Below are 15676 nucleotides of genomic sequence, written 5' to 3'. Positions count from 1 at the left end.
TCGGCCTTCAAAACCACGAAGAATTCAAGTCAGCTACTGTACCTACATTTAGATAAAAAAAATACGTCAGACGTACTCCAAAACTTGTGAATTAATTCTAAACACATTTGTTTGATTTGCCGCTTGAAGTCATAAGCGCGGGTCTCGTTTATCTCAGAGGTCAAGAACCCAATTCCAAGAACTGGCATAAAAATGTTAATTGATTATCGCGAAATTATTAGGCGGTTTTTCCGAGAAACGCGATGGTGATGACCTACTTACATACGGTAAGTGGTCTGCTGCTGCCCATGGCCTTGTATAACCAACTCTATAGATACTCCATAATATTATTTAAATAATAGGAGACTATAATGGAAGAATATTAAAAGTCCGGGTATTCACCCCCTTGAGAAATTGCCAGGGCAAAGAGGGTAACCTCGAGACCCGAATAAACCCTACCCACCCCTTATTGCAAACGCAGACGCGGCATATGAGAGACGGGTGGGTATGAAGTCCCATCTTGCTTGAACTCTAAAAAATAGGGCTCTACCTGCAGCTGATCACAGATGCATCGCAACTCCTGATCACAATTATCGCCTAATGTCGCTATCGCACAATTCAAAAACATCAAAACATCAATTTTCCAGGAGAACCAGTTAAAAATGAAAAAAAGAAATATTTCGAGATAATTTTAATATACGACGTTAAAATAACGACAAATATAGTTGTAAGTAATTATATATGTATCCACATTATAGTTACACACATTAAAATAAGAAATACTTTGGATTAAATTCTACCTTTAACAGAAAGATGAATTTTGAGTAGTAATATTATTCTTGCAAAGCAGCGATAACTATGTAATGTTAAGCGACATCCACACTCGTCCACTGTAATACAAGAACTGCTGCCCACCAGACATAGGTGTATCACTTCACCGTTCGAACCATACTGGTTTTTCCACTTTTTAGGCAGTTCCAAAAGCTAAGATCAAAATATTCAAAACTTGTGTTGATTTGCCTTATCGGAGCGTGGTATAGTTCTCGGAAAACTGCTCTCGCTCTGAAGTTGTTGCGAGCAGGTGTAGTCATACAATTTGCTATGGCGACGCGATTTATTTCTATATTCAGAGCGGACTAGCAGTTTTACGCGGATTACACACGTGAACGTTGTGAATTAGAACTTTTTATGTGATGTCGAATTATATTTTCCCATTTAATTACCAACACAATAGCATTTTTTGTAACATACAACGTAACGTCTCATCCGAGATATTTTTTATACTTAGCACAAACATGATTTGCATTTTTTGTTTGTATTGTAAACTACACAAATCGGTAGAATTTGTCATGCGTTAATATTTTTACAAGAACTCAAGATTGTTTTTAAGGAAAATGTTTAAAATTTTTCTTACTTTTACAAAAAAAAATGCTTTAAATACAACATTTATTGTATAAGAAGCAGATAGACGCTAATTAATAATGACTGACCCAGGCGAATCCGTGCAGAGAGGGCCCACTAACACCATTTTCCGACGTTCTGACACCACTAAACATACCTCTGATTCTCGCAAGGTGTTAAGAGATGCTATTGACGATTGTTATCGACGAAGTAATAGAATAGACAGCTAATAGATAATCATTTTGATTCGAATAAATCTGTATAAGTAAATGATTTGTTAAGTTATACGTGGACAATGCTCTACGCTCATTGGCTCAGACCAAAACCAGTGATATTTATAGGGGTGAATATTAAAACAATAAAACAAACAACGCTTTCTACATATCCATTCCTTAATTCGCAAATCAGCCAACTACACTTTTTGTCAAAATGTTTTTTTTTTTATTTATTTTGATAGTAAGTAAATGGCGTTGAACGAAATCAAATAAATAAATAAATGTTGACAAAAAGTGGAGTTGGCTGATTTGCGAATTAAGGTATCGATATGCTGCCTAAACAAGAATTGCTTGCATCGTGAGTAAAATGGATACACAAAAGATTATCATAAATGTAAATTAATTATTCAAATGTACGGCCTGGATGAAAGTTGAAGTAACAAGTGATGCTTTGTTCTGTCTCAAAAAAGGAACAGTCGCCCAATAAAAATATTTAGTGAATTATTGTTCAGGATGTCGGCGTATCGTCGTACGTAATATCTAGACGTATATATCTAGAAAGTGTACCTAGTATTAGGACTCAATTTTGTTACCATGTCTACGTTGATTGTATTTAGGATTGAAAGGAGGCGACCAGTTATGTCCACTATAGCAATGACATCTGAGGAATGCATTGTACGCTACTTTACTGTAATTTAGTTACTTCCTATGCCGCAAACGTTCGACCAACATGCGTCGAGAATAAAGAGATTCGAGAAATCCATTGACGGTACAGGATATTACCCTCTTTTAATGAGGTAAAAATGTGAATATCAGACCTTTATATTTGTTTATGTTACTTCATTGCAATTCCAATTGATATAATTAATTACATCAATGAATGAATCACTTTGCGGAGTAATTCATGTTATGAATTTTATACCATTTTAGTGGGTTTTTAGGAATAACAACACTAAATAAGATTATCTAGACCAACTAGGGTAGAACTTCAATTCTATTTAGGGTTAATTTCAGAAGCCTTTACGCGGCATTGACCACTCACCATCAGGTGGACTGCGTGCTCGTTCATCACTTCTATTTCATACATAAAAGAAAATATAAACAAGCGTCTATATTCTTAGGTTATTAAGTAATCCATAACATATATTATTTAAAGCAAGATTACAAGATATTACAAGATTATCGTTATATCTCGCCAATCAGTTGGAAAAACTAATAGCAGATTACAATACAAAGGCATAACGTACAAATACCTAAATCATGAGAAATATTAATATGCAAAACCTTTTCATCCTGCGCAAATTGAGGCGTTTCCGTATCTTGTGTAGCATTTTCCAATTTCCAAAACACGATATGATTAAAGACACATACACACACACACACACACAAAATTCAAGAATACTGGACGCAGCCGATAATCAAAATTGATATGATGACCGTTACAATGCAGTATATTCCTGCACTGTGCCACATTTCCGTATAAGTTGAGTGCAGTGCTTGCGGTCTGCCTGTCCTTGTGTCCTGCTTCATGTTCAGGTACACGCTGAAACATTATATCCCTGCAGGACGATGCATAGGGCTGCCAATTAGCGCAATTACTAATGAGCATCGTCTTACATCGCATCAGAGTACCTTTTTTATTAACACAAAATGGGAGACTGCTTCTCTTGCCCTATATGACTCAATAATTTGAATCCTGTTATCCAATGCTCGTTTAATATTAATGATCTATCTAATGTTTTGCCCACCAACTTTACACAATTTCTTCTCACTAGACAAGCTCAAATGTTCACTTTTGATAAGTAAAAATAGGAAAGATTATTACATTTAGGCGTTCTCACGACATATTATATTTTCATTCATGAAAACGTGTGACGTATTACGATAATCGACATTTCTAATCGCTGAAACCATAAAATATAAACAGACACTTTCTGATAAGTGATGATAAGGTCAGACGATACATCTAAAATGTAATGCATATTAGCAAATATAATAAAAACGTGTATGTCTCTATGAAACTACCAGATCAATCTCGCGACAATGAGTTAGGCACCACACTGCTTCAATGTGCTATCTGACTTCAGGCAGAAACTGTTCAGCATGGGTTACACATGTCCATGGGCACTTAATCAATAATTAAAAAAGGCATGCTTTATAAAAAATAACTTAAAAACCAATATTTTTCTAGTGAATCAGTTCTTGTGTTTCAGAGAGTGTGGATGTTGGCTGACTCAGTATGAGGCGACAATCATCTGTAAACTATCTGGAAACAGCTTCAAGTAGCGCCTCAGTTCTATATGGATTTGAATACACACACAGGCAGTAGTCACCACATACCATCAATACCACACTTTACTTTTATAGTTGATACAAACAAGCAACCCTAAGTGGGATAGGTTTTGAATACCGGTGTCATCTTCTCACTACTGGCCAATAACAATACACTATGTAGTGACGTGAGAAACTAGTTGTCGTAGTTTGTGTGGCTTCTCTACTAGGGATTATGGATTACATATTATGTGTGCGTAGATTAAATAAATCACATTGATTTGATGTTAAATCTTATGCTTAAAAAGAGTTCAGATAAACAACTAAAATGAAAAATTTTAAAGAAGCATACAAGATTTTAAAATAACACAAATAACTATAAAAATAAATATACTGAGTGCGTAAAAATTATTGAAGGAAAATAGGAAAAACAGTAACGAAAGAAATTATGACATGTTGCAAACTGTAAAAAACATCCTTTGGTTTATGTAACATAAATATTTGTAGGATTGAAAATAACACACATAAGAAAATTCTCAGAGTTAAATGAATATTCGTTACATTGTAATATAACCTATTAGCTAGATGCAACAGGCTAATACGAGTAGATACAGTTAACTCCAGAAAGAAAATATAGACATAATATATGCTATGCTATCCACTCTTAGAGTTCATATCACTTCTTTCAATATCTAATATGTTTGTAAGACGTAAATATATTATAATTGTTTCTGTACATTTACGACAATTACTAAATAATGATATAATTTCGGTGAATAATTTACTGAACGACAACAAGTTCACGCCGTCCGAACACCGCGAACCCTAAGGTCGCACTGAAAACCAATGGTTGCGGCTCGCCGTGACATTTGCTGAGTGCGCCCTATTTCATCTATGGGGCACTACAATTATATTGGCCGGTTACAATTTAGTAGTCTAAGATTATTATATATTATGCATGTATATATTTTTGTAGTGCCGTTTTGAAATAAATGTTTCTTTCTTTCTTTCTTTCACTCAAAGCTCTGGCAGATTGATATAATAAATTAGTTTTGATTCCCAAATTTGTTACAAAATGAACTTGCCATTGAATACAAAGAGTCTATTCTTCAGTCTACATATTAGACTTACATCAACAGTGGTGCTAATTTACATTACAGACATTTGCATACAACAGTGTTGTGCGTGCTTGACTACATTTTGTAGTTATATGACTGTATAGTTAGTAAATAAAATGCTAAATCATTTCACATGTGTCATATAGTTAGTAGATATCTTTGATTTTAACTTAAGTGGCACAACCACCATACTACTGCATTATATCAGTGATGGAAAGCAATGGGTATTTTTGATTCAGTATGGTGGGTTAAGGTAAAAACAGGAGGCACTATAACATAATTAATCCTTATCCTTACTAATATTATAAATCCGAAATGCCATCTTCATGCCTAAACCACTGAACCGATTTTAATGAAATTTTGTACAAAAATAGTCTGAGACTAATCTGAACTGAGATTAATCGGAGAATCGATCTTTTGGACCAAAAAAATCGATTATTTTAATTGATATTAGTAAGGATTGAATCGTAAACTATGCATTTGATCAAGTGATGATCTTTAGCAAAGTTGTTGTCCACGAACGTTTTAGAGTTGGTACGACCAATTTTCGCCAGATGGTGCCACTGTCGTTCCAATGAAGGTACGAATTTTCAGTTTTATGTATGTTAGTATGTCATATTATTTTCTTTTAAACGCGGGCGAAGCCGCGGGCAAAAACTAGTAAATGATAAATCAATCTAATTTTTGACTACCAAAGATACAAATTTGATGATTATAGAATTGTCATATATTGATCTTAGATGCGTATATCATTGGAAAGATTGATTATTGAAAACGGGCTTTAGTCAATTACCTGTGGTCACATGTGGGTATGGACGATGTGGATGTAAGATACAATTCTAGTCTTATTTAGGGGTTAAACACCAGATTAGTTTGCTACTTGTAAAATATAAAGTTATAAGAAAAAAATATATATATTTCTTACACTATCCTATAAATATAACTCCATATGACATAATTATGTAGTACATAGTATCACTGTTCATTAATTAAACAACAAATTAGATTGTTGCTTGAGATTGCTCACTAATTTAAATTTCTTAGAATGACCATAGCCTCATATACAACTGTCATAAACTTTTTAATTAACTAATTTTAGTGCTGTTATTTTATGGTGTCTATTAACTTGTTATATCAGATAATTTATGATACTATGACCATCTCAAATGTATTAATTGTGGATGTGTGTATTTTTTTAATTAAAATCATCAAACTGTATCAAAAAATCTGCTTAATTAAGTATATTTGAAGAGTCTGCCTATGAGTACATACAGACTTTGGGTATGAACAATGTCTAAAATTGTATTTGTGTAAAGATGAGAGTGGTGGTACTAGCACACCTACTTCTTTTCTGGTTTGATGGGTATAATTACATATTATGTCTTCAGGGTTAGTCAATGCAGTGGTAACCGACCTCTGATAGGACTCTAATTTTCTGTGAGGTTGATTATGAATGTCCATAGGCCACAGAAGCCAATTACATTAGGTGGACTGCATGTTCATTACCTAAATTATAATAAATACTGCATTGAACAATCTTACCACAGCAAGACAACAATGTAATACTACATATATGTTATATAATATAATATGTATGTTAGTTCTGATAATCTTGATTGTCCAGCACATTATTACTTAATAGATATAATGGTGATTGGCACTGAGACATGCATTTTAATAGCTAATAGCAGGAAATGTTGTTTGTAATGTTTGTTATCTTTTACAAAGATCTTTTAATAAAAATATTTTCTGAAATAGCTTAGTAATACATTGATTTAATATTACTTTATACACACTAATTTTATATTAAGTAATTATTTTTGAAAACATTACATTACAGATGGCCATAGGCGGCAGTGGCCATTTACCATCAGGTGGACTGCTTGCTCGTTTACTATGTCATTTTCATTTAAAAAAAATGTAGTTCAGTTTGTAGTTGTAAATTCCTGGAAGCAATTATTATCACAAAGTAAATAAAACATAAATAACAATGAATGAGTGAGTCATTCAAACATTCTTGTTGTGATCTTCCTATCAACAATACATGAAGAATTGTTAAAAGTGCAGAATAAAGCTATTTTCTTACTATCAGATAGACAAGCATGCAGTCCACCTGATAGTAAGTGGCTACTGCCTCCCATGGACATCTCTAATCAACCGTAGATAGGATCTTTGGCCGACCGCAGGTAGGAATATCTATCCTACCTGCGGTCAGTCAAAGATGCACCGCTACCTCTGAGGACTAAGCTGGAATGCCTCGGAAAAGTTTGTCTCCCTTACCACACCAATCCATTTACAGAGGTCATTCTGGACTCTTTCTACACTCACATGTATATATGTCTCATTCCCAAGCATGCCCTGTAACCCAAGCTTCTTGACAAATTTTACATATGATGTGTCATTGGATTTGTCTAAATTCTCAGAGCAACCACAGGCTTTTAAGCAGTCAGGTTTTTACAATTCCTAGTATTTAGTACTAATTATTTCACTACTTGATGAAGATGTTTTGAAGGATGACAACTTGCATGTTCTCTACACTACAGGACTACTAATTTTGAGAATGCATGGAATAATGGATTTTGACAGATCGAGGAGCAGCCAGGATTACAGAGGACACAAAGTTTTAAGAAAGACGCTTTCTACACTCACAGCTACACTCCACATTTTTCTGTCGTAGGTGCTATGGACACACACAGAGATGTATACACAAACACCCAGACCCAGAACAGATATCTGTCTGATCAGGGATCAAACCTGGCTCCTCTGCACATCAGAATTATATGGTGACCGCTCAGCCACTCAACTCAGAAATTGCATATGAAGTAATTTCAGAATTATTACACCCAAAATGCCATCCTTCATTATGGTAATACTAGACATAATATGATAATTTCTGTTATCTGAATCACCTGGTATTGGCAGGGTCACAACGCTTGTTTTCATGGCACTTGATTGCCCAAGTTACAACAGAGATAAAATGATTGGTATACCAGATAACATATCCGCTTTATAACTACCATAATTTGAAGTGTCTGTTAGATTGGTAAAACAGATTTTTTTATACAATTGAAGTATTTAATGTGTATGCAGTTCACCTGTTAGTAAGTAGGCACTGCTGCCCATGCACATCTGTATATTTGTAACCAAGACCATTTAGCCCACAGCTTCTACCTGAAGCCGATCATTGCCAATCTCACTATAAGCACTATTATAGCACAGTGGTTTGAAAACTAAGCCTTTCAATCAGTTCAAGTGTACATTCCAGAAAGCAATTGTCTGCTTTAAAGGTGGAAATAAATGTTATGTGGAAACTGAGAATTCTTTAAAAAAAAGAAGAGTCTCAAAAGTGCATAAAGTGGCAAGTCAATCCACACTTGGCCAGCCTAAACCCCTCTTAGTGTGAGATAATACCCATGAAATGTAATTTACAGTTTATAAAGAAATATTTTGAAACTAACCTAGTGTAATCTAATCCTAATTCAAAGTGCGTCGTTAAATCATGTCGTTTGACTAAAAATACTTACAAATCGTCATCAGAACTCTGACCCGAATCATAATTAATCGGGAAGCCCAACTTCGTCTTCCAGTCCTTATCTGCTGCCGCATCCATTTTGCACGACCACCAAAACACCAAGGTTCAAGATTATATATCACATTATCTCTTTTTTACTCACAAGAAATATCACACACACACAAAATATCCACCAAACATGTACTAAACATTTTAAGCAGTTTCTACACAAGATTTACCGGTATTAAAAATTACCATAGATTATACACTATAAATTACTTTATGAAAACAAAATGTGAAGAAAATCTACCGCCACCACACCATCACACGACAAATGTCAAACTGACGTTAATGTAATAAGTGACAAATGAAATGAATGAAGTCAATTGATGTGACAATGATAATGATAAAACATAAAAATAGACAGATTAAAAAAATAATAGCTTTAGTAATTCAATATCGATTTATTTAAAAATAATTAAAAGTTTCGAAAGACATTTAATAAAATGGTGAAAGTACACAGATTAACCAGTAAAAAATAACGGCCAAGCGTAGTTGGGACGGTCATATTTATATCCGGGCATCCATGGCCAATAATGTTTTAAGCGTATGTTTTGATTATATTCATAGTTTTCTAAGTTTTCCATGTAATTGACCTGTGGAATTAATGCATTGAATTGATATCCAACTGCATTATGAAAACTTATTATCAATGTTGAAAAGAACATAGCTTGAAACGTATTCATCTGAAAAAGTAATATTTAAATCATTAATCAGTAATATTTAAATTAACAATCGTGCGGGCTTCTTACGTACATAGCGTCTTCGAACTTTGAATTTGATATTTACTCCAATATGACTCCAATAGATAGTTTGCCTCAGCTCGATTAATGTAGTAAAAAATATTTAAACTTTCGTAGATGACTTAATTTATTTAACTTTTTACTATAACTTATAAAATTTTAAATATTTTTTTATTTAAATATATTAATAAATAAAACACTTACGGTGCTATTGATAAATGCAGAAAATAATAATACATCATAAGATAAATATTTAACAAGATTTTTTAAGTAAATTAATGATCATGCTTTTTCTTTAATCTCTCGTTTCCACGGGCGTGTCTGCCGCCCATCACAGTTGATTGTCGTTTTCGCTTCAGTTTCAACCAATCCCCTGCATTTTCTTTTTTAATTTTTTTATGGTAAGCAACACGGCCGTCCTTTGTTAAGTACGATATAACTGGCGTCAATACTTGGCGTCGACTTCTTAATGCTTTGCGTTTATATTTTTTTGATCTTCCTGAATTTCTATTTCGTCTTTCAAATTCTAAGCTTGTAAAAAAATCTGAGGAATAACTGCTATCTGAGTAGCTTGAGCTAGATAAAAATTCACGAGATGATACATATTCGTATATTGGTCTATGTCTTCTTCTCCTCCTGTATGTCACTTCTGAAGATGAGGAGCGATATGGCATAACGACAACGGGTATCCTCGCTGGAGGCACGATGACTGGAATCGGAGCTGGAGCTATCCCAATCATTGGTGCTGGCACTGGTATCGGAGCTGGTACTGGCATGGGTGGAAACGGTGGGAACTGTGCCAAGGAGTTCATTATTTGCCGAATAAGTATTATCAGTTGAATTATTTTGAACTGATACATCTGTAAAACAGACACAAAAGACCTACTGGTATTTGAGATTTACTTACTCTGCGTACTATTTATGTAAATTATTAAGATACCACTTCATCACAAATTATTTCTCCTACTATTTCGTAAAACATGGAGAAAGAATTAAAATCTAAGAATCGGAATAAAAAGCGCTGGACATTAAGATTTATTTTTCTGAACTAAGAACTTTATATAATAGTGAGCTACCTACAATTGTACTATTGTGTGGACTTACGAAACCAAGTATTGTCCTACTTGGGATAAAGTTTTGTTTTCTTTTTATGGTATCGTTCGAAAGCACAAATAGACTTATAGAACTGGAACTTTGCCATTTTTTCATTTACGAATTCGACTTACTAAAGGAAGGGTTATTACATGGACGACCGTAAGTTTTGGACTTCCTTACCTTTAAAAACAGAAGTAATCTAAACAAGTAACGAAGAGAAGCAAGAAACCGACCACCTTTACTAGTTATTAATTAGTTAGTATTTAATATTACTTTAGTATCTTATTCAAATTTCTATTTTTGCATTTTCAGATTATGTTCAAGAAAGGTTTTTGTGGCATACTACTCTACAAATTAATTTTAGTATTGACTAAGGAAGCAGATTTACCATTATGTCCTACAAACCTTCTATATTTTCCACAAAACTTGCCTATGCACTGTAGGATGCCTACTAGCGCTGATTTTCCTGGTCTCCCTGGACCTGGACCACTTCCAACGGTGCCACCTTTTTATCAGAGCCCGCCACCAAATAAAGTGCCGCAACCCATTCCCATGCCCATGCCGCCTGGTATTCCTGGACCAATGCCTATGCCTATGCCTATGCCAGGACCACTTCCAGGACCCATACCTGCCCCAGGTTCCATGCCTATGCCTCTTCCTGCAGGACCAGCTCATAAACTTCCAGTTATTGTAATGCCATTTTATTCTCCGGACCCTTCATTTAAAAACCAAGGAAGACCTCATTTGCCCATGCATCCTTACAGACCCAGAAAATGGGGAATAAGACATAAGAGGCGAAGGCCATTTATTTATCCTTCCGACACAAGCAGTAGCACCGACTTGGACTCTTCATTAGATACATCGTTAAGCTCCTCTTCCGAATACCGAGGATGGTGGAGAGACAGACGAAACCACCGTAGATTCAATGGACCAAATAAAATGAAAAAGAAAAAGCATAATCAAAGAAGACAGCTACTAACCCCTGTACTGCAATACGTAACAAAGGATGGATACGTGATATTTGAAAAGAAAATCTCAAAAAATGAAGCAAAAGACTGGATGAACGTTAAAAAGGATGAAAATGTAGAAGTAACTTCTCGAATACCAGCTGATGTCGAAGATGTCGAGTCAAACGAACCAAACGTTAATCATAGCAGGGAAAAGGAGATGGTTACAGAAGATAACATAGAATTCATAACGAAAAGAAACCTACACCGACCACACGGAACTAATTCTCACAAGAATAAGGCAGCAAGAAAGAAATTCTTTAAACAACAACTTTAGAATTATTTTACCTTTACTTTTTTACTTTTTGTAAAACAAATTTTATAATACATAGAATTAAAAGTTTAAAAATTATAAACTTGTTTTGCTTGATTTAAAATACTTGCTTGAAAAGTAGCACCTACTTAGTAAAGTAGTACTAAAGATTAGATTCATGGACAATAGCGTAATGTAAGAGCACTTTGAACGTAACTACAAACATTATAAGCCTAAACCTACATAATTTTAACCCGTTATTATTCCTATAATTTAACAAGATATTACTATAGCAGCAACAAAGCCTTTGCTTGACATCTCAGTGGTCTTGAGCACAGCAAGTGAAAAGCCATATAATATAAGGCACAAAATGTAATCATCCATAAAATGAGTCTGGTAAAAAAAAATACACGCCTTTTATTTAGTAGGTTTAGTTTATAAGACACTATAAGAAAGAGTTAATTCGGTTGATTAACAGAGATCGTGTCAGGATCTCAATAAGAAGAAAGTAGAGCCAAGTAAGTTATAATCAGAAAATAGAATATAGATTTAAGGAACTTGAATTAAATTTCGTTTCATTTGAGTTTCACTGTAGTCTACGATTCAATGATTTGATTAAATTTAATATCATTATCATGAGGTGTCATTCATATTAATAAAGGTGTAAAGAGAAAAATATTTAAATACTTTAATTTAAAGTCACTTATAAATAAAAATTCACTGGTGTTCGTTTAGTGCTCACTGAATCCGGCGCTTAACATAATTATATGAGCTGGATAATGACGTCAATCGTGTGTAATATGAGCTATAATAAATCCTATTCCGTTTATATTAAACATTAGCTATTTAACTTGAAAATATTAAGAGTAAAAGATTGTGTGGCCAAGTGACTTAAAGTTATTCTACTTACGTATTTTACACAAAATCGGTATATATTGAAATATGTTACTTGAATAACGATAGTAAAATACGGATAATAGTTATATAAATCTGATTTTCAGAATGAAATTTGTTTACAATTCATTTTTAAAAAGAATTGCAAAATACTTAATACGTAACATATTATTGCCGAAGTTTTATGATACAGTAGCCCCTGTTTTCTTTCCACAAAGAAACATTATTATGCAAGACATAAGTAAAATGCATAAACGTCGTTTCCAATCGTCATAACGGCGCGATAAACAGTACAGTTGAACTACTTTACAATAAGAATGTCTTACGTGAGTATAATTTTTATCCTCGCTTTTTATTTACAATTCTAGGTAGTAGGTACAATAAAATAATACGTTTAAAATAATTCTGATCTCAATGTATATAGAAGTAGTAGATGAGCATGCAGTCCACCTGATGGTAAGTGGCTACTGACGCCCATGTACATCTGTTATCAACCGCAGATAAGATTAGATGGCTGTCTATGGTCGGCCAGAAATGCATTCAGTGCTACTCTTAAGGACTTTACTTAGGTTAACCTAAAGTAGGTTTTCTTTACAACGCCCCTTAACTAGAGTGCGACAGCGCTTAACATTACTGTTAATAGGCAGAAAGGGTTGTAGAACCTTCAAATCAAACTCCTCCTCGACACTGAATAAATACGAAGAAGATTTTTAGATTTTTTTTTTATTACAGGGTATTAAATGTAAATGGATTCTGGTTGCAGTTCTTATCAATGTATTTGTCCCAGCAAATGTGCAATTTGCACCTATGTACATGCCAGGAGCGCCACCGCCAGTCTTCGCTGTGCCCGCACCAATGCCAATAGGTGTGGCCATTCATTTGCCAGAACCTACAACAAAAACAACAACAACAACGACCACTCCAGCTAGCGTTGCCATCGCCGTACCAGTGCCAGTACCAATGCCAATGGCAGTTCAGTTTGCTGTGCCAGCTCAACCTCCACCAGTCTTTTGCCAAGGCAACCCAAGGCCAAGGAGCTGTCCACCATGCCCACCCTGCACGTGTATGCCATCTTGTACTCCAGCTTTTTTTTCATATTGTTCACCATGTCATCAGAAATGTAGATGTCGTAATTCTGAAGATGCACCTGTACCTATGCCTCCTCATCGTCCTGTCCCCGTTCCCGGTCCTGCGTATCCCATTCCCGTTCCTCCTCCTCCTCCTGTAATGGCAGCACCACCAGTAGTCGTTATTCCACTCCCACCATCGAGACCATTACCGTTACCTCCAAGACGACGAAGAAGAAGACGTCGTCCACCATTTATATCATCATTTTCAAGTTCCGATGAATCCAGCTCATGTGATAGTAGCGTCAGTAGTGATTCAGATTGGTACAACAGAGGGCGAAGGAAATTTAAAAGGAGAAGAACGCGGATATTTAGAAGGAACGCAAACCCTGCAAGTGAAAACAGTGACTCTGATCTCGTTAAGCCTATCATGTCTTATATATGTAAAAATGGCGAGGTAAAATTTAAGACTGAAATCAGCAGTAAAGAAGCAATGGAAATACTTGAGGGAAAGACGACCCATACTCATAAGAAACATAAAGTGAAGGTGAACGCTAATGATAACTCAATAGTGGTATCCAATTATGGCGGAAAATCTGGTAGGAATTACGATGAAGTTCTTCTAAGAGATTCTCCAAATGTCCATGTATTAAGTGAAGGTAAAAATAAACTGATCTTTAAATCTCCAACTGACAAAAGTATAAATAATCTTGCTATGTCTTTTCAAGTAACTTAACGTGCCGGTTAAGTGTTGATTTGATATGATTTTTGTAAATAGAGTTTGCATATTTTTATATTATTAAAGAGATTTAATTTTTCGATTCAAGTTGAAATATTTTTTAATCTTATACATAATAAATTTTCATTGCATACTTAAGTACATAGTTAAACTTACATTTTCGTACTTTTACACTTATGTAATGATGTAAGTAGAACAATAGCAATTCAAATTATGTTTCAATGAACCATTCAGCCATATGTAATGTACACTTTTCAATTCAAATGTTATGAGACCACATTTTTAGCATTTGTTTTTTAAATCATATCAATCAAGAGTTTTCATGAAACTTTACTCGTATTACCAGTGCACAATATCGACATTCGTACTGTAAAAATGATTATTATTGACCTCATTCAAATATTCCTGCTAACCTCAGTTAGCAGTGGTTATTTCAATTTTAAATTGCTGCCCACACGAAAAAATCGTGAAATGTTTCTTCTGGACACGATGAAACAAAATCCGCGCACTAAAATTATTACTGATCAATTTGAAGAAAGAAGAAATAAAAGAGGAGTCGCATCACAAAATGGGATGACTACAACACCAAATGTAGAGATAAAGGAAGGGAATAGGACATGCTGTATGGAAACATCTTGCTACAACCCTTGTCCGTACCCTGTAATGCCAGTTTATCCGATACCACCACCCCAGCCACCGATTATACTCCCAGCAAGGACGGTGTACGAGCCGGTGGTACACAACCACCCGCCTCTCCATAAGATCGCAGATTTGATCCGAGCTGATAGGATCAGAAATCGATATTATAGCTCCAGTATAAGTGACGAGACGTATTCGGATACCAGTTCGTCTGACTCGGATAATTTTATCGATTATTACTCTGATGTATTGACTGTAAGGGAACCATAGATATTTATTAACTGTATGTTTTTTGTCATCAAAGATAACACTGACGTTCGTCCAATTTTTTACTACAATATAATTAAGTGTTATTTTCATTATTTTTTGTATATGTTGGCAATTGGATAGGTAACTTACTTTTACATGTAATAAAATAAGATCATACTATAATATTACGTAATTGTTTTAATTTTTTATCTTATAATAATCTTTGTTTACACATTTATGTATTATTTTGTGCCTTTTACACAACATGTTTTCCTGAAAAGTAAACAATAACTGGGCAAGTTAAATAGCAACTTTACTCAAACACTTATTAACTATACAATTTTTGACAATGTACACTATGGAGGTTAAGGTAAGGTAGAGGTAAGGAGAATGATTTTACATGCAACAGAGTATATTTAATAATCAAAGCAGTTG

The 15676-nt window shown here is 34.5% G+C and overlaps 3 protein-coding genes across 3 annotated transcripts in view; 2 read left to right on the top strand and 1 right to left on the bottom strand.

The window, feature by feature from the left end:
* Mekk1 (mitogen-activated protein kinase kinase kinase 4) overlaps positions 1 to 8744 on the bottom strand; it is a 53920-nt gene extending 45176 nt beyond the window's left edge. The window contains exon 1 of the mRNA XM_073073352.1: positions 8509 to 8744. Within this exon, the coding sequence (XP_072929453.1) occupies positions 8509 to 8594 (86 nt within the window). The 5' untranslated portion in view covers positions 8595 to 8744. The remainder of the gene's footprint in view (positions 1 to 8508) is intronic.
* A 1182-nt stretch (positions 8745 to 9926) lies between these two features.
* LOC140757868 (uncharacterized) lies at positions 9927 to 11677 on the top strand. The gene is made up of 2 exons (XM_073093739.1): positions 9927 to 10085; positions 10706 to 11677. Exon 2 carries the CDS (start codon positions 10709 to 10711, stop codon positions 11675 to 11677), a length of 969 nt encoding a protein of 322 aa, XP_072949840.1. The 5' UTR covers positions 9927 to 10085; positions 10706 to 10708.
* Positions 11678 to 12683: 1006 nt separating this feature from the next.
* Positions 12684 to 14362, top strand: LOC140757803 (uncharacterized). Its single transcript, XM_073093675.1, has 2 exons — positions 12684 to 12873; positions 13280 to 14362. Exons 1-2 carry the CDS (start codon positions 12865 to 12867, stop codon positions 14348 to 14350), a joined length of 1080 nt encoding a protein of 359 aa, XP_072949776.1. The 5' UTR covers positions 12684 to 12864; the 3' UTR covers positions 14351 to 14362.
* The last annotated feature ends 1314 nt before the right edge of the window (positions 14363 to 15676 follow it).

This window comes from Epargyreus clarus, unplaced genomic scaffold (assembly GCF_041222505.1).
Source record: "Epargyreus clarus isolate Ecla_fem2 unplaced genomic scaffold, WU_Ecla_fem_2.2 ptg000005l, whole genome shotgun sequence".
Taxonomy (NCBI): Eukaryota; Metazoa; Arthropoda; class Insecta; order Lepidoptera; family Hesperiidae; genus Epargyreus; species Epargyreus clarus.
The sequence above is the reverse complement of the archived record's forward strand: the minus strand, read 5'-3'. Positions and strand labels throughout refer to the sequence as shown.